General features: G+C 44.3%; 1 protein-coding gene across 4 annotated transcripts in view; it reads left to right on the plus strand.

Annotated features, from left to right (window-relative positions):
- Positions 1-19,848, plus strand: part of SGK2 (serum/glucocorticoid regulated kinase 2) — a 396,404-nt gene that overhangs the window by 293,208 nt on the left and 83,348 nt on the right. For all 4 annotated transcript variants that reach the window (XM_085619218.1, XM_085619215.1, XM_085619217.1 and 1 more), the window contains one exon: positions 19,106-19,142. In XM_085619218.1, coding sequence (XP_085475344.1) covers positions 19,106-19,142 — 37 coding nt within the window. The remainder of the gene's footprint in view (positions 1-19,105; positions 19,143-19,848) is intronic.

A 19,848-nucleotide genomic window follows, 5' to 3' on the forward strand; every position in this document is an offset into this window, starting at 1 on the left:
TGGTTATGTGAGAGTCTGTATTGGTGAGTGGATGTATGGGTGACTGAAAGGCTATTTATGTGGGTGTTTGGTTAATTTATTGGTTGTGTGAATGTCTATATTGAAATGTGAGGGTCTATGTGGGTGGCTGTATGGGCGAGTGAGTCCATGTGAGGGCTTGTATGGATGTGTGAGTGGATGTATGGATGGGTGAATTGGTGTGTGAGTGACTAATGTTGAGCGAGTAGGTGTCTGAATGGCTGTATGTGTGACTGGGTGTGTAAGTGCCTGGGTGAGTGAGTGACTGAGTGGGTGTTAGGTTAAGTGAGTTGGTGTGTGAGTGGTTGTATTGGAGAGTGTCTGTGTGAATGGCTGTATGAATGAGCGGCTGTGTGAGTGCTTGTATAGATATGTGAATGGGTATGTCACTGGTTGAGTGGGGGTGTGTGTCCGTGGTTGTAAGGGTGAGTGAGTGGCTGTGTTGAGAGGGTGTGTAGGTGAATAAGTGGTAGTAAGAGTGGCTGTATGAGGAAGTGGGTGTGTAAGTGGCTCTATAAATGAGTGAGTGGTTGTGTGAATACTTTTATGGGTATGTGAATGGATATATGAGTGGTTGTGTAGTTGTGTGAGTGGGTATATGATGGGTGTGAGTGGGCGTGTAAGTTGTTCTGTGGATGATGTATGGGTGTATAAATGGATGTGCAAGTGTTTCTATGGATGCATGAAGGGTATTTAAGTGGTTGTGTGGGTGACTGGATGTGTGTGTGGTTGAATGAGTGAGAGGGGCTCTGTTCAGAGGCTGTATAGTGAGTGGGTGTTTGAGAGGTTGTAGGGGTGAATATTTGGATGTATGAGTAGCTGTATGGGTGAGTGAGTGGGTGCATCAGCGGCTATATGGGTGAGTTAGTGGGTGTATGAGTGCTGTATGAGTGAGTGAGTTTGTGTGTGAGTGGCTGTATGGTGAGTGACTGGGTATATAACTAGCTGGTTGGCTAACTGAATGGATGTGTGAGTGGTTGAATGACTGAGATAGTGGATGAGATGAATCATGGGTGTGTGAGCGGGTGTGTGATTGGTGTCTGGGTGAGTGAGTTAGTGTGTGAGTGGCTGAATAGGTGAATAAGTGGGAATGTAAGTAGCTGTATGGATGAGTGACTGCTAGTACAAGTACCTGTATAAGTGAATGAATGTGTGCATGGGTGGCTGTATAAGTGAGTTGGTGCATGTATAAGTGCCTGTATGGGTGTGTGAGTGCTAGTGTGACTGGCTGTATAGGTTAATGAGTACTTGTGTGTGTGGCCATATGGGTGACTGACATCTACTGTAAGTGGTTGTAGAGGTCACACACTATTACTTTGAGTTGCTGTATGGGTTAGTGAGAGGGAGTGTAAGAAGCTGTATGGGTGAGTGAGTGGTACTGTTCGTAGCTGAATGGGTGAGTGAGAGGCTGTATGAATAAATACATGTGTGACTAGCCGTATGGATGGGTGACTGACTGTATGGGTGAGTGTGGCTGCATGAGTAGATGTATGGGTGAGTGATCGCTATTGTGTGTGTCTGTATGGGTGAGTGACTTAGAGTTGTGACTGTGGGTGAGTGAACGGGTGTGTGAGTGGATGTGTGACTGGTTATATGGATGAGTGAATGTGTGTGTTAGTGACTGAATAAATGAGCAGTGGTGAGTTTTCTCTGAGTGAAATAAGTATGTGAATACCTGTATGGTTGAGTGACTGTTTATATGGTAGGCTGCATGGGTGACTGGTTGTGTAAGTACATGCATGAATATGTGCCAGGATAAGTGAAGTGAGTTGCTGTGTGACTAACTATAAATATGGTTTATTACTTTAAAAGTTATATTTTAACATTAGGCAAAACAAGCTAATAGGAAGCTAAGGCAAGAGCACTTTATATTTAAAAGCACTTTCCTTGGTTATGTGTAAGCAATATGTCTTTGGTAGAATAATCTAATGACGTTCAGCAGCACCTGGTATGGAAAAAGGAAAAGAACATAAAGATGTTAGTATTTGATCTTCATTATTGCAGAACATCATTTTCCCTTTTTTGCTGTTCTCTGGTTTCATACTTCACCATAAATAGTGGTCTGTAAGAAACACCTTCGAAAAGGGGTGAAATAACAATCAGTACATTGATAAAAACAAAAATACATGCACAGTACAACACTATAACTGAGTGAAGCTATGCATTATGCTCACTACAATTCTTTCATTAACTGCTTTTTCTACAGTTAAGTAATATAAGCAAGCCCAAGTTAAACATATTTCTAAAATTATTATATCTGGAACAATATTAGAAATAAATACAAAGTAATGTTCCATTTTAGAGATCCTTATGAAAACATCACCTCTGGTTGGCCAAATGATTAAGTAATAGTGATCCATATAGACCACTTCATACTGTAGTTGTAGTACCACAAATAGTACATATACTTTTGTTTGATAAAACAAAAAGGGGGTATATTTTTTAGTTACAAAGGCAGTTTTTACTTTGAACTTAAAGCTGCTGTAATTGGATTATGTCCACTTAGTTTCTGCCTTCAACTAGACAGTGTAGTATTTAGATGTAGTGTTAGGTCCTTTCTGGAAGATAAAACAACTGTTGAATTTTGATGAAGACTTTAAAGACATTACTCCTAAAAGTCTGAATAAGGTCTAAAAGACTGACGAAACACCGCACACCACTTTTTTTTATCCACAATTCCTCCCTAGAACTTTGGTTGCAGAAAGAAAAGCTAAGTGTTACTTTGGAAGTCTTGGTTTGAATCTTGGGTTGATGTCATGCATTCCGTCCATCCAGTTTCACTCTTTAAATAGAGAGTTTAGTGTCCAGAGGGTGTATTAATTCCTTTGTGAAAGAGGATAGCTGAAGTAGTAAAAGGTCTTCCCAAAATTGATATTTGTACAGCTATGAAGTTTGTAATTTTAGTTTCCAATTTGGAAGAATCTGCTCTGCATAGTTTTAGTCTTACTATAAGGTATTTACCAGTTCTTGTTAGGATTAATGTAGAGATAACATCTGATCTGCAGTTTGGGCAGGTCATAGTTTGGTTAGTATTCTTAAACAATTTGTCCAAAGGCACAATTTTGGAATTTGGTTATGTTAAATAGAGAAAACGATCAGAACTTATTTTAGTGACAGATGAATAATAACAATCTTCACAGTGATGGTTCCATGTGTAACTCAGTCCAATTAAATCATCAATATTTACATATTTCTAAAACTCAAAGGATGATCATAATAAATAGTTGTGCATCTTGTTGACGGTTGAGAATAGACATGACTGTTCCACTACATTTATCTAAAAGGACTCGAGTACCTGAAGCAGAATGTGTCACATTTCTGTCAGTAATTAAATGTTGGAGCCAGTGTACAGCGCAGCACACAATCTCTAAACTGTTTTTTTTCAATTTGGTTCCCTAAATGTGGTAAATGAAAAACAATATATTGAAAACAACATTTCCATACTAGTTGACACATGAACAAATTTCCAACGGGTAACCTACAATATCTACATAGTTTTTCAGTTTTCTCTTCTTGACAGCTTCTACTTTGTCCTTGTGTCTTTTCTTCAGCATCTGTACACTCTTTTGTAATCTTCCATTTTGGACAGATTATCTCTTTGTCATTAACGGGGTATTGGCCTAAATAAGGAGCGTATACACCTTTTAACCTATTGTACTTTCTTACACAGTTTGCATCAGCACTAACTTTCTTTTCATTAAAATCAATCAAAAACAAACCAAAGTTCTAACTCGCTACAATGCTACATATGACATTCCTTCTTTATATATAGTACTTCCGATATTAACAAAAGCTGTATCTACACTTAAACCTTGTGATTTTTGGACGGTTACAGCATACGCTAGAGACAGGAGGAACTGCTGGTGATGAACATGGAAGTCTTTCACTAGCAAAAAACATAAAAAAGCCAATCTGCTTCACACCATCAATCTGATCTAATGGTATAGCCAAGTATTCAACCTCATCTCTGTTTGGGAAATTTAATAATCAATAAAATTAATTACTTTTCCCATTGCACCATTTATTGACCCTTTCTCTATATTTAAATTATGGTACAAAATTACTCGACTTTTTTGCTGGCACGTAAAATTATTTCTAGTCCTGCAGTTTTAGATGAACTTTTCCAAAGCATCCAATTTTGATTGTAGTTTCTGTGAGTAGTATTGTATCTCCCTGATGTTTTATTTTATCAATAGCTGTAATTTCAAAAATATCTTCTTTCTCCAGTTTTAATAATTGTTCAGTAAACTTGGAGAACCCTTGAAGTGTTGGCATTTAACAAACTATAGACTTTGGTTCTTCAGTTAAATTGTGTATTAGTTCAGCTGCTTTATTATTAGATGGAAATAGTTTCTTGATAGGAGGACCTTCGAAAGCATGTTCAACCTCTTTTAGTAGAACTCCTATTCTAATGTTCTTCAGTATATCTGCATAATATATATCTGATGCTTGTCACATATTTTTCACTTGTTCCTTGTATTCAAAGTGTAACCAAATATTTACATTGGTAATACTGCCCAGAGAATTTCTTGATTTATTATGCACAAGTGTTTTGAAAACAGGTTGTTCGTGAACAGGGGTGAGTTGCAGTAGGTCACCAGATACTATTAAATGCTTTCCCCTAAAGAGCACATTGTACTTTGTTCTTAAAATCCTCTGCATTCATAAGTGTATGAAAGTAAGCATTACGTTGGATATCTTGATGAGCTTATCAATGACTAAAAGCTTCAGTTTCTTCAGTACTCTGAATACCTCCTGGCAAGCTTCACCGGATAGTTTCTAGTGTTCCAGTTTGTCATGGTCAACAGGTAGCATTAGTAGGCGATGTAAAGTAATACCTTAAATGTTATGTGCAGCTAATCCTGTTGGTGCTGTTACTGCATATGGCACATTTGATTATGTAGTCTTCTGTAGATAACCAGTGAGAATTTTAATTATGAAGCTTTTTCCAGTGTCAGCTTGACCACTGATGGATAGTAAAATTGGTTTGTACGAAGAACAATCATACTGTTTCCTCCTATGGAGAAATCCATGCTCTATATTACATTTAACTTTGTTGTACATTTCTTTTTGCTCATTCTTCAGTTGTTCTACTAAGTGTTTGAAATCCACAGTTTCCTCTCTAGCTTGCTGCATTGCAGTCTCCACCTCACTTATAGATAAAACTGCTTCATTTTGAATAAGTGTTTCTCGAAGAGGATCTTGACTCACTGGTGCAGAACTTTGGCTGCTTTGTGAACTCTCCTTGGCTATCTCAGCAGCGATGGTTTCTTCCTGTTCAATCTAATTTTTCAACATTTGCATGTACGTTGGAAATGCGGAGCACTCAGTGGTGTCTTTCGCAGCGTTGAAAGAGTCTTTGTAATATTCATAGTGTCCAAGTAGTTCTGATTCTGTGCACCATGGCTTGAACAACTGCAAAAGTGCCACATAGAAAAGCACTCTTCTCTCTGGGGTTTGGCAACTAAGCTTTCAGTGGTTAATTAGATTTCCTTTGTTGTGTCTGACCAAACCATCATCACATCCAAGTACTCCATAACTTTGTCTATATTTTCAGTTACATTACTTCCATATGTGTAGTGCTGAAGTAATTCATAGAGAGAGAAATCTTTGAAGATGAGGACTCGGTCTTCGGTAGTATGTCTCCAGCATGTATGTTTTCAGAATATCTCTACTTTAAAAAAAAAAAAAGGAATTCTGTGATGTACTGTATTTCTGGGAAAGACTTTAGTACTCTATTTCAACAGCTTGCAAAGCTTACCCACACAATTCCTCTTGACTTGGAGAACAAACTAGCCAAGCTCAACCTGTCCTAGCATTCATAAGAACCTATTTCTCTTTTGGAAAGCATTTTCAAGCTGAGGCTGTACAGTTTCTTGGTAAGACTCTTTTTTGATTCTTCCTTCTGATATGACAGGTCACGGTTATCCAAAACCATATCACGTATATAATTATCCTTTGCATCTGTATTTTTGACAACAATCATTTCCACATCTATGTGTTTGAAAACAAAGAACTTGTTGTCTCATGCCCTTGTCTGCACCATCTTTTGGGATGGCGCATGTTGCATACTATTGTATGAAAGACATGACAGACTCATCACTGTCTTCCAAATTTTGGGGCATCTTTTACACATAACAGCTTGCGAATATGCGGAGCACATCTAGCTTGGTGCTCTTTGCACCAAAAGAAATCCGTTACTTGGTCAAGAGAAGGATTCGTTTTCTTACAGATGAAAGCCATCATCACTTGAAACCTGTGTTTAAAATATCTGCAAACGTTTACAGGATCCAGTGAGCAAAGTTCTCCTGGTGTCTTCAGATTGATGTCTTTTATGTTTGTTTGTTTCTCAAAGGAATTCATATTCCGCACAATTGAGTGTTAGGAACCAAGTGGGTGGTTCTAGGTTTCTCTGCATACATTTTAGCTCACCGTGACGACGATATCAATATTCATTGGTGCCATGTTAGCATGCCTTTACATGCATCAAGTTGTATTCCAGGTTCTAATCTTTTCCTTCAGCTTTGACAACGAATCCCCTTACGGTGATATTTTGCAGATTCACTCCTGTCTTGTGGTTTACTGCGTAAGATAGGCCTGACAAGTCGCTCTCAAATAAAAGGTGAAATGTACAGAACATTCTAACTCTGATTTTCTTAAACTGGGTTGGCGTTCTGGTTAAACTTTATGCTTTTTTTGTACGATCCTTTACTTTTCACCTTTTTTAGTTGGTCTTAAACTTTGTTTTTTATTTACTCGATATTCCACTCCTTCTAGTTTTGCAGATAACATTTTAAGAAGTGTCTTTGTTCTCTTACGAGCAGCTCTTTTCTATTTCACCACTTTTCCCGCATTTTTCCCCTTGTGTTTCTTAGTTGTGAGTAGATAGTATCTTTGCTTCTGTTTCATTCTTGTCTCATTTTTTATGGCATTGTAACTGTTTAGAGTAAAGTAGAAATTGATGCCTGATAAGTGGGGAAAAATAAGTGCATTAGCTTCAAATGAAAGTGCAGACACAGGGTCTGCATTAGACGAAATCACCCAAGTTTGAAAGACTATTTCTCTGCATGGATGAGCTGGTTGTGTCACTACTTGCCAACATGTGAGTGAGTGTACGAGTACACTCGTAGTAATGCCATGAAATGTTTTAAGTAAATGTGATGATATGTGATTGTCTGTTTTATTACCTCTATGGCTCTCTAAATGTGTTTGTCAGTGGGTTTGACACTTGAGAAACACCTATTACATGCCAACTGAACATTACAGCGAAAGTGCACAGACCGAGACAGCTCTACTAGATATCACCCATGTTCGAAGGACTATTTCGCTGGATGGATGAGCAAGTTGTGTCAGTACTTGTTTACATACCTGAGAGAGTGTAGCAGTACACTTAAAGCAATGCCATGGCATGTTTATGTAAATGTGCTGTACGTGAGTGTCTGTTTTAGGGTAACTAAATGTGGATGTAAATGGCTCCGTAAATACCTCAGTGCATGCGTTAAGGAACACAGAGCTATGTAGGTGGGACTGCAACTACCTTTGAGTCTGTTGCATGCATAACTACCTTCTGGTAAGTGACTGAATGTATGAGTGCTTCTGTAGCTGTATCAGTAGGTGAGAGAGGCTCTATGGTTTTATAAACATGTATGTCAGTTGCTTTAGGGGTGGCATACTCTATGTAGTACTTGACATAGGGGCCTTCAAGTGCACAAGTAAATTAATGAACTCCAAAGAACACCTCATCTTTTAAACACAAAGCACCATGCATATCTCAGAGGTGTGTTATGTGTATTACAGCATGGGTTTGACACTTGAGAAACAGCTATTACATGCCAAGTGAAGTTTGCAGTGAGACTGCACAGACTGGGTCTGCACTAGTAGGTATCACTCATGTTTGAAGGACTATCTCTCTGCTTGTCAGCTCTTGGCTACATAACTGAGTGAGCATAGGAGTAGACTTGTAGCAGTGCCATGAGATGTTTAAGGAAAGGTGCTAGTTATGTGACTGTATGTTTTACTACATTTATGACTCTCTAAATATATATGTAAGTGGCTGGACAAATACCTCAGTGCGTGTGTTAGTGAATACTGGGCAATGTAGGTGTGTCTGCAGCTGCCTTTGACTCTCCTGCATACATAGTTTCTGCTAAGTGACCTAATGTGTATGTGCTTCTGTAGCTGTCTGACTATGTGACAGACTCTATCCTTTTGTGAACATGTATGTCAGTTGCTTGAGGAGTGACACACTGTATATAGTACTTGGCATTGGGGCCTCCAAGTGCACAAGTAACTTATTGAACTCAAAAAGACGTGTCTCATCTTTTAAACACAAAGCATCATGCTTTATACCATACCTACAGCACATCTCAGAAATGACTTAAGTGTAGTAAAACATGGACAACTCTTTAATACCGTACCCCCGTACACTCTTAGTACGGTCTCCATAGCAACCTACTAGAATCAGTAGGTCACAAGTTTGCTGTACATTCTAGAATCTCTGTATTAAATACAAAATGAGCTGCTGCAGGTGCGGTATAGAATGAAAACCATATCCATGACTGCATTACACTTTTTTTTTCCTGCAGCCAATGATAGATCTTGTTACTTATACTTTCAAGACACTACCTACATGTATTCACTTCCATACTCACAGCATCAAATTAAGTATGTTTTTTAAACCAGGAGCACACTTTTATGTTAACTGCCTTTTGTTTTGAAAACTCTCATTCAGCTCCCGCCTTCTCTTATGCGCTACTGCTGTTTGACTTCAAAATGGTTACAGTGTGGCTTGCAGACCACACCTCTGTACTTTGGGTCAGAGTCTGCTAGAAAGAGTGGTATTGACAAGGACTTGGGTTTGCTTAATGTGGGCATTACTTAGGTTGACCAGAGAGGGTTGCAGTATCCTCAATTGCTGCCTTTAGTTAAAAGCATTGTGGATTCCCAAACCCCTCAGCTCATGATTGTGCACTTTGGTGTTAACGACCTAGGCACACTGACTGGGGTAAGACTGGAAATCCTAATGAAGGATACCTTTTTGACAAATAATGATATTTTTCCCCATACGGTCTTGGTGTAGTCCAACATACACCAAAGGCAGAAATGGAAGTGGTTTAATCAATTCTGTCCACAAATTGACAAAGCCAAGAAACATGTTAATAAAACTGTTTCTGCATTCCTCAGAGACCATACATGGGCTCTATCTACAAAACAACCTGCGTTTTCACATGCATGGAATCTGTAGAAGTGATGAACTTCACTTTACAGATGAAGGCCACAGGGTGTTTCTCAGCAACCTGAAACTCTGCATCTGGTCGTTTTTAGCTGCCATATACATACAGTGAACACACAGGCTCTTCTTGGAGCGACCCCAGTACACAAAGTATCATGAATTTCTTTACTAAATAACTTTTTTTCAATTGTTTTAGATCTTCGCGACAATGTCCCCATATTCACTAATACGTTTTGAAATTGTAAAACAAAAGCAGACATTCAATAGCACATTCAAAATGTATAACTATATACTTGACTCATACCATCACACTAGATACATCACTATCTAAATGACTATAAAAACATGTATGAGCATCTGAATGTGTCTGTGATGGCATGTATGAGTGTTTCTGTGACTGGAAGCCTGAGTATGTCAGTGAGTCTCGAGTAGGTGTTGAGGGAATGGGTGGGTCTGAGAGTAAATATGTAATTGTCTGAGGGGATGCGTAAGTATCTGAGTGGATCTGTGAGAGGGTGTATCAGTCTCAATAGTTATGTGAGTAGGTGCATGAGTGTCTGAGTGGGATCTATGAGTGGGTGAATGAGTGTCTGACTGGATCTGTGAGTGGGTATATGACTCTGAGAGGCTCTGTGGGTAGATTTAAGAGTCTTTTTTTTTTTTTTTTAAAGAAACCTTTATTGGACTTCAATGAGTTACAAACATGGGCCTACAACCCTGTGGGCCGGCCGCTAAGTAGCATGAAACGTATCATTCACTGTTATACAGATTGGTCAATCCGGGGAGCCCGTCAGTCCATCATCTCACCCAATGAAGGCAGAAGCAACAATTGAATGACAATATGAAATACGGTTTCGGTTTCCAATTTAAAATAAGAAACATTACACACAAACAAGGCAATAGACATTGTAAATAGCAGGACGCGCTCCCCGGGGTAGGGAACCAATGATCAGCGGCAGAGAAGGGAGGGGGGCACGGGAGCAGAGGAAAAAGCAAACTGTAACACACTCATGACTTAACAGACGAGGAATGCTCGGCTAGGGGGACGAAGAGGCATCTAGCACAACAGCCAGTGGAGGGGCACAGATGTCTCCGCGATAGGCGTTCCACGGACCCCACACCCCTGTCCATTTCCGCGGCTTGCCTCTCGCTACATACACCGTCTTTTCTCTAAACATGCACCAATCCATATTCTCCTTCCACACCGAGACCGTGGGTGGCCTCTGGGAACCCCATAACTGGGCAATGTTACGTTTGGCCACCATATTTCCCAAAGTCGCCCACCGCGTCTGTGCCACATTATAATCGTTTGGCTCCCTCACATTTAGCAGGCATCTCCTAGCCTCTGGAAGCAGTGCAACGTGAGTGACCTCCTCCATTACCGCATGCACCCGACGCCAAAAGAGCGCCACCTCAGGGCATTCCCATATAATGTGAAGGAAAGTACCCAGCGAACCACAGCCACGCTTACACATCCCATCCACGGAGAAACCCATGCGCATCAGGTGGGGACCAGTGACATACACTCTTTGGAGTATCTTTAGTTGTACGAACCGAAGGCGGGCCGAAATTGCCACCTCCCGCGGGGAGGCTATTGCCGAGACCCAGTCCTCGTCATCTAATTTCAAACCGTCAGCCACCCAGATCTCCCTCAAGCGGGTCAACAGATCCGCCCGATCGTTGATAAGCTTTTTATAGATCAAGGCGATTGTGCTGTCAGGCACGTAGCCATCGAGCACCCTATCCTCCAGCGGGGAATTTTCTGGGATAGCGGTGGCATCAGGGAAAACCGAGCGCAACGCATGACGGACCTGGGCATATCGGAAATACTCCCTGTCATTTAGCTTGTATTCCGCCTTCAGCATTTCAAACGTTTTAAACTCCCCTTTCACCCAGAGGTCACTCACCTTACATATGCCAATCATATCCCATTTCTCAAACCCTTTGGTTTTCCACAAACAGCCCAGCCTATCCGAAGCATACAGTGGAGTCGCTCGAGTCAGGCGGTCCTTCCAACCCATCGCAGCATTAGCAGCATGCCACACATGTACCGCTATCTTTGTTGGGCCTGTCAACTGCACACCAGGCGACTTCGAATAGAGTGCTCTATTATAGTCCCCCCCCAGGCAATAGCATTTTATCCATCTCGAACGCCGGGTTCAGGGCCGGCCCGTACATCCCATGGTTCACCGCCGCCAATTGGGACTCCCAATAATATCGCTTGATATCGGGGAGTGCGATACCTCCATCATACCAAGGGAGTGTCAATTTTGTGAGAGCGATTCGGGATCGCCCATCCCAAAACAACCGCCTCTGCAAACTCTCAACCTCACGGAAATAGCGGGCCGGTATGACGTCGAGTGTATTTTGCAGTGCATACAGGAATCGTGGCAGCGACATCATTTTAAACAACGCCGCGCGTCCGAGCGGCGAAAGCGGAAGCCGTCGCCACCTCGAGACGTCAGTCGTTGGAGTGGGGGGAGTAGGTTCCGTTCATAACGGGCAACAGGGTCCAAAGTTATGAACACTCCCAGGTATTTGAACCCTGACAGCGCAATCTGAATAGGGCAGCCACGCGGAAGGAGAGGAGCGTCCCCAGAGAGAACATAGACGCATGACTTGGCCCAGTTAATGACCAAGCCGGAGTTGCGACCAAATGAGTTCAGAACATCAACCAGTACTATCAAAGACTGCCGGGGAGATGTGAGGTACAGGAGAATGTCGTCCGCATACAGAGAAATGCGGTCCTCAAATTCAGGCGTCCACCTAATGCCGCGCAATGAGTGCTCCCATCGTAACCAGGCAGCCAGAGGTTCCAAGGCAAGCGCAAAAAGGAGAGGTGACAGCGGGCAACCCTGCCGCGTGCCTCTTCCCAACCCGAAGGGCGCCGACACTCTGCCATTCACAACTACCTGGGCCAACGGTTCCTCATACAGCAACCTCACCCAACCGATAAACCCGGGGCCAAAACCAAATTTCGCAAGCGCCGCCCAAAGATATGGCCATTCTAGGGTATCGAACGCCATAGTGGCATCCAAGGACGCCACAACGGCCGGTTCACGTATATACTCCGCTCTGGCGAGCACTCCATGAAGACGCCTCAGGTTCAGGGCCCTATTACGGTGAGGTATGAAACCGGACTGATCCGGATGGATCAAGTCGCCAACGACCCCAACCAGACGGTTAGCTAAAACCTTAGCAAGAATTTTAGGCTCCGCATTTAATAAGGAGATGGGCCTGTAAGAAATACACCGATCCCGCGGCTTCCCCTCCTTGCGAATCACAGCTATGGTAGCGAGACGCTGATCATAGGGGAGGGAGCCCACGTCACGTGCCTCAAGAAACATGTCGCGGAGATAGGGCGCCATCTTGTCCGGGCGCAATTTATCCAGTTCAATGGGAAAGCCATTGGGACCCATGGCCTTGCCAGAAGCGATCGAGCGAATAGCCAAAGCAATCTCGTCAGACGACAACGTCGCATCCATCAGTGCCCTATCCGCCTCTGACAAAGACGGCAACACTATATCTCTCAGCAACAGATGAGTCATCTTCAAGACCATTCGAGATTGGAGAATAGACGTCACGGAAATAAGTCGCGAAACATTCAACAATTTCCACAGGGTCAGTCACACGCACGCCATCCGCTCTCTCAATAACCGGCACCACTCGACTCGCTCTCTCCTTCTTGTCCAACCATGCAATCAATTTACCAGCCTTGTCCCCCACATCATATAAGCGCCCCTGTTGCTCTCTACTCATCACTTTGGCTGCGTCAGTAACCAACGCTCTATAGTCGAGCTGCTTAAGACTGAGAACATGCAACGCATCTTTCGTAACACCCAGTTCCAGGTCCCCCTCCAACTTGGCTATGTAGTTTTCAAGGCGAACCACCTCTTCAGTCTTGCTTTTCTTGGAGTGGGAAATGAGAGAAAGAGCCTGCCCACGGAGCACTGTTTTGAAGGCTTCCCATAACGAGACAGCAGAGGACACTGACCCTACGTTTTCAGTGAAATAGCGGTCAATAGACTTGACCAGGTCCGCCCGGATTTTAGGATCATGAAGGTACCAGGGGTTTATCGGTGCCACCCGCCCCTCAGCCCCGTGGGTGACCTCAATGTGCAACAGTAGTGGGGAGTGATCGGAAATACCCCGGGCCAGATATCTTACTTCTCTAACCATCCCAGCTTGGGCCGCCGGCATAAGGACATAATCAAGTCTTGACAAACTCCCATGGGCTCCTGAGTGAAAAGTGTATTGCGCCTGCCCCGGGTGCATTAGTCTCCAGCAGTCTATCAGTCCGAGGGTATCTATAAATTCACTCAGCCAGGCCTGTGCCCCCGGGAGATCCCTGGGAGGGTGACGATCCACCCCGCCAGATACGACAGAGTTAAAATCGCCCCCACCACCAGAACCCCCCCCCCGGGAGTCCCAGGACCATTCGCCCCAAATCAGCTAAAGTGACGGTCTGTAATCCTGGTGGGACATAAACAGAAACAAGCGAGATGGTTCTGCCCTCCCATCGGCCTACAAGTGCAGCATACCGCCCCCTATCATCATGGATCACATCGTCCACCTCCAGCGGGAGAGAGGCTCTGATCAGGATGCCCACCCCGCGTGAGCCAGAAGTGAAACCAGAGTGCGCAACAAGACGATACCCCCTCCTATTCATAGCATGGCAAGAATTCCCAATTAGATGTGTTTCCTGCAGAAAGACAATATCTGGCGACAGCCGTTTCAAAAACTGCAGCACTACTCCGCGTTTAATCCTATCCCCCAAGCCATTCACATTCCACGAGAGTACTCTCAATCCCCTACCCCCCATCCCATCCCAGCGCACCCCCCCCCCCCCCCAGGGAACACGATCCCGACCACCAATCGTATGGCGTGAAGTTGCCTTGTAGAACATTCAAACATTCCCCAACTCCCCCCCAACCTTCCCGTTACAACTCCCCCCACCCTGCACCCCTGCGTGAGCCCATGTAGCCCCCCCAACTTGCAGTGTGCCTGTCGCCCTAACATTAACTACGTTACAAAAAGAGACCCCAGAGGAGAGGAGGAAAGAGCCTCACTGAGCACCCCACAACCCCCGGGCAGTGAATAGAAACACCAAATCAAAATCTGGAAGTGTCAGTCACCGGGAACCAAAAGTCTATTCCTATCCATCCAAGCCCGCTCCGTTCCCTTCGGGCTGTCCCTCTCGACGTCGCTGCTGAGGCAGGGTATCAAGCCAATCTCCAACCTCCTCCGGCCGATCAAAGAAGTGCGTCCGATCCTCAAACTCAACACGCAACCTGGCCGGAAAGAGCATCGCATATTTCAGGTCCATGTCGCTCAGCTGTCGTTTGACGTCCATGAACTCCTGTCGCTGCTTTTGGACCAATTGTGTGAAGTCCGGGTAGAAACTGATATGAGTGTTCTCGAACTTCGTCGGCCCACTCACCCTCGAGGCCTGCAGTATAGCATCCCTGTCCCTGAAATGAAATATTCTGGCGATGATGGGCAGTGGGGGAGCGCCCGGTTTGGGCTTACCACCCGGAACTCTATGGGCCCGCTCAACCGCAAAGAATTTACTCAAGCCTTTGGGTGCGAGATGGTTGATCACAAGGTCTTCCACGAAGAGGTCAGCCGCAGGGACCTCCGATTTCTCCGGTACCCCGATTATGCGCACATTATTCCGCCGAGCCCTACTTTCAAAATCCTCCAGTCGACGGACAGACAAAGCAGTGGACGCCCGCAGATTACGGACCTCCGCTTGCAGGTCGGAAACGTCTGTTACCAGACTCCACGTCGTCAGGCCCAAGGATTTGACCTTTTCATTTGTTTGTGAAAGGTCCGCTCTGACTAGTTTGACGTCGATCAAAACCGCGTCCAATTTATGGGCCAATGTGTCGAATTGCTGGCCGACCGCCACTTTCATCTTATCGATGGCACCCATGACGTCCTGCAATGTTAACTCCGTCGACGATCCCGGGCCATCCTTGCGTCTCTCCGGTGACTTATGGGGGCCAACAGGGGAACCTCTCGACTGGGTATAGCGATCCATGCTGTTAGCTTGAGTATGAGCTCCCCGCCTAGTCGTCTTGGATTTTTGCTTATCTCCGTCCAATCTAGCCGCCATTGTCAGATGATCGCCAAGAGAGTCGGCCACCAACACGATGAGCAATCCCCAGAGAGCCAATCTAGGGAGCCTCGGTGATCCCGAAAGGTAGTCCAGGCTAGTGTCCAAGAGCAGGCAGGGTACTCAGTCGTCCCACTATAAATCTGTGTTGACAATCCAGGGCCCCTCAGTTTCAGCGAGGAGACCCGAAACCGAAAGTGAAAGTAGGGGATGCGCACCGGTCCAAGTCACGCATGCCGTTGTTGTTCACTTTCTGCCCGGGCACCATGCCAACTCGAGTCCGGGGCAGGGTCCGGAGTAGGCCGCCAACTTGGAATCGATGCTATTCCGGTTCCCGATGTCCGATTCAGATTTAGACAACCGGTATCACCTCCACGTAGGTTCGCCCGTGGAAGCCCGTCGATAGAATCAGGATAAATTCAGGATAGACGTGGGAAGTTGTGGAGGCCCTCGGGAGCCCTGTGCCTACGCGGCCATCTTGGTTGCGCGCTAGGCTCCTCCTGGATTTAAGAGTCTTAGTAGGTGTCAGTGGGCACATCAGTCTCTGAGTGGGCCTGTGACTGGATGCATCAGTGTCTGAGTGGGTGTCTCAGTCTCTGACAGGGTCTGTGAGTGGACGCATGAGTCTCTCATTGGCTCTCTGAGTGGGAATATGAGTGAGTGGATCTGTGAGTGACTGTCAGAATATCAATGGATCTCTGAATGACTCCCAACAGTGTCTGTATGGGTCTCTGAGTGAGTGCACGAGAATGACGGACCCTGAGTGAGTTGAAGAGTATCTGAGTGAATCTGTGAGTGGATGCATCAGTCTGTTATTGGGTCTATGAGTAGGAGGACAAGTTAGCGAGTGAGTCTGTGAGTAGTTGCATGAAAGTCAGAGTGGATCTGTGGGTGGGTGTGTGCGTCTTTGTGTGAGTGGGTGCATACGTTTCTGAGTGGGTGTGTGTGTGTCTGAGTGGGTCTGTGAATGGGTGCATGAAATCTGAGTGCATCTCTCTGTGGAGCATCAGTCTCAGAGTGGGTGGCTTAGTGGGTGTGCAAGTAGTGCCTGAGTGAAACTGAGGGTGGGTGTATAAACATTTAGTTATATCATTTTTTCAGTGATATTAGCAACATATATTTGCAAATTTGTCGCAACGTTACATAGGGCAGTGCTGACAGTCGCGGCAAATTTGTGAATATCGGGAGCAGGGGAAAAAAAAACATTCTTAAGACGTATTCTACTTATAAGGGGTTCCTCAAGCAACCCTATATCCCTCTCATGAGGTCAGGGCACGTGCAACCTGACCTCTTATGTCACTTTGAGCCATTTGGTTCTAGCCCCGGGGACTGTTGCAATGAGGTAAAATGGTGGCCGCAACTTTCTGCTCAGGTTGCGGCCAGCCAAGCACAGCATTCCTGTTGACGCACGCATTCATGATTAATCGTGAAATCGTTGGGAAATAGCTGCAATTACACATGTCCTTACTTTTTCCGCTTAAATTTCTCAACCACTGAATGGATTTACATTGCATAACTGAAACTGGAATCTGCAAACCAAAACCTACCTTCCTGTCAAATTTGGTGTAATTCCGGACAGCGGTTCGGGCTGCAGGCGTGTCTAAAGACGCTACGGGAAATAACATGGGAAAACGCACTTCTATTGACCCTTCCCCCTTTTAACTCGTCCCCCACTTGACAGATCACCCTGAAACTTTCCATGCAGAACAAGATTCACCTTGGCAATCTTTTGGTAAAAGTTAGTCAAGATTCATGAAAGATGAAAGATATAGGCAAGTCAAAAACGCTTTTCCTATGGAAACATGGTGCGAACTATTCCTACCTACTAGCGACTGCTATTCTGAGAACACAATGGGTGTACCCTCTGCCCGATCGCCTGAGATCCCATACCTGGATGACTCGGTATGGAGTTAGATTGGTAGTCCTTCTCTGCAGGACCAGCAAGGAAGATCAGCATTGGCAGAGCTGCATGTCGAAAATGACAGTGTCCCAGTACCATTATGGATGGAGTGTCTCCCTGACCCACTAAGATACAGTACACTGTTTAATAAAACCACTGTATTAGAGGTACAGCTCTGATGCAATGATGTGTCTATATGTTAGAAACGGTCTCCGAGCTGGCAACCTATCTACTAGGATATCTTTCTATGTTCCTAGCCCTGAACGAAATGTACAGATTGTGTTGCAGAAAAGGCTGTCTAAAAACAAGCAGCATGTGCAGCGTTACTCATATCGCAAAAGTAAAATTTGTAAAAGGTAACGGGACTAAGTCTGCTAAAATGTGGAAAATGTAAAACTAAGAGGAAAAGCAAAGTGGGTCCAGGAGGGGTTAACCACACTGTCGCCTGGGCGTAATGCTGTTTTAAATATTCTAGAACTAGCCTGGAGACATTTTAAAGGTGAAAATCTGTGGCTTGACAGGGTATCCACCAGAAAAAGTTACAGAAGATAAGTAACTTGCTTGTCCCTCCCGTCAAGCATAGTCTCTTTACCATCTCTTTGATTAGCAAATTCCTGTTCTTCCATCGACTATGCTTTTCAAGCACTACTTTTTTTCTTTTTGGTTAAGCGCTCCATGGCTGTGCATGTGTTTTCCAGCTATCTCCCTCATATACCTTTCTCCGCCCAAACTCCATCTTGGTAATTGTCACACATGTGCTTCTCCCTGTCTCCCTTCATGTTGCATTCCCTCTCATGTAGACCCTGTTGTTTTTTCCCTGTGTGCTTCTCCGCTCCCGCACCATGTTGCTGTCACCCACTGATTCACCCCTCCCCCCCCCATACCCACTCCCTCAGTGTTCCTTCCATCCCCTGTCCTCCATTTTGTTTCCCTGCCCCGTCTTTTTTGATCGCCTGTTGCTTCTCCTCCCCATATATGCCTTCTGTGTTGCTTCCATCCCTCCTGCCACTTATGTTGCTACCCCCAACCCACCCTTCATGTTACTGTCCTTCAACCTGCAACTTCTCTTAAAAAATATTTAAAAAGCTTTCACACATTTTTTGTAAAATTTTATTTGCCGCTGTAACCTGGATGAGCAAATTGGAAAAAAAAGACGCAATTTTGTTGACACATGCATGTGTGCTGAGGGTGCCTGCAAAATGGCATGGGTAGTAGTGTTCTAGGCTTTTTTGTCTTATTTAGCAATGCTTCTGTTGAGGATGGTGGCAGGCAACCACATATCTCACTGGTCGGCATACTTCACTGAGGCTCCCAAGAAAGTGATATTTAATTCTAATATTGTGTGCTGAACGTGTTGAATTGTTTCAGTGGCATTGAATACTTTAATGGTTATCATCATGGTGCTAACTATACTTCTCCACTGTTGGTGGCTGACCCATATGGCTTGGGATCTTGAATGTGGTTGAAGTGCTGTTATCCTCCTATATTGGTAAAATTTCATAGTAGTTGTGAACCCTGAATTATGGCATTTGTCCTCAAGTCCTCTGGTACTTGATTAGTAAGATGGAGTCACAGGATGGTTAACTTTTGTGGTTGTACATAGCATGTGAGTGCTTGTCTAGGCTCACGATTGACACGAGGTTGACACAGGTACATGAAGTGAGATTTCTCACTAGCTAGTAGAACAGCAATATCAGATGGCACCTATGTCAAAACTAGGTAACAGGGCTAAGCACTAGTCCCTTATCTAAAGAAACATTAAGCCCAGTGATTAAAAGCTTTCTGACAAAAAACTTTAATTTTCTATGGCATCTAAAATATTTCTCATATTTCACAGGGACCTAAAGCCTGAAAATATCCTCCTGGACTGTCAGGTATGTAGAAGAGGTTGTAGTTCGGGCAGAATTATGCCTCTTCCTGGTTTGGCAAGAGTGGCATGAAATTGAGGGTGTCAATTGGGTTTTACAGTTAAGTTATGTCATCAAGTGATCTCAGTCCTTCTAATTGCTCTGTTGGCTAAGTAACACCCTTGGACAAATTTATTTTTGTTCTGATAAACAAATGTTATTAATTTTAACCACAGTGAGTGCTAAATGTAAAACAGTGGACACACATTAATCATAATACAGAAGAATCGACATGAACTCCTAACAGTGGCTCTTCACTCTTACAACATGTTTAGACGGCACCATTTGATTTACTGCACCGCGCTAATTGTTTATGGATTGACCCACCCTTTTTCCTCACACCTGTTCATGTTTGTGGGTTCAGCCCCTGAAATCGTATACCTCAAGCTCCTGCTGCATCCACCAATCCACTCCTCGCCGCCAGCCTGTCAGGGTGGGAGGAGCAGAGGACATCCATTGAGCTGCGGTATCGCGCTTGGCAACTAGGAGAGCCATACCCAGGAATGATTGCTCAGCTCTTGTGCCCCCAGAGCCCTCAAACACTACAAGCAACAACATCCAGGGGAAAAGGAGGACCTCCCACTCCAAGACGTCTGACAGATTCTGGGTCTCCCTGTTCCAATAGTTTGCAATCACCTGACAGGACCATACCATGTTATAAAAATCTGTGGCA

The sequence above is a fragment of the Triturus cristatus genome, chromosome 7 (genome assembly GCF_964204655.1).
Source record: "Triturus cristatus chromosome 7, aTriCri1.1, whole genome shotgun sequence".
Classification (NCBI taxonomy): Eukaryota; Metazoa; Chordata; class Amphibia; order Caudata; family Salamandridae; genus Triturus; species Triturus cristatus.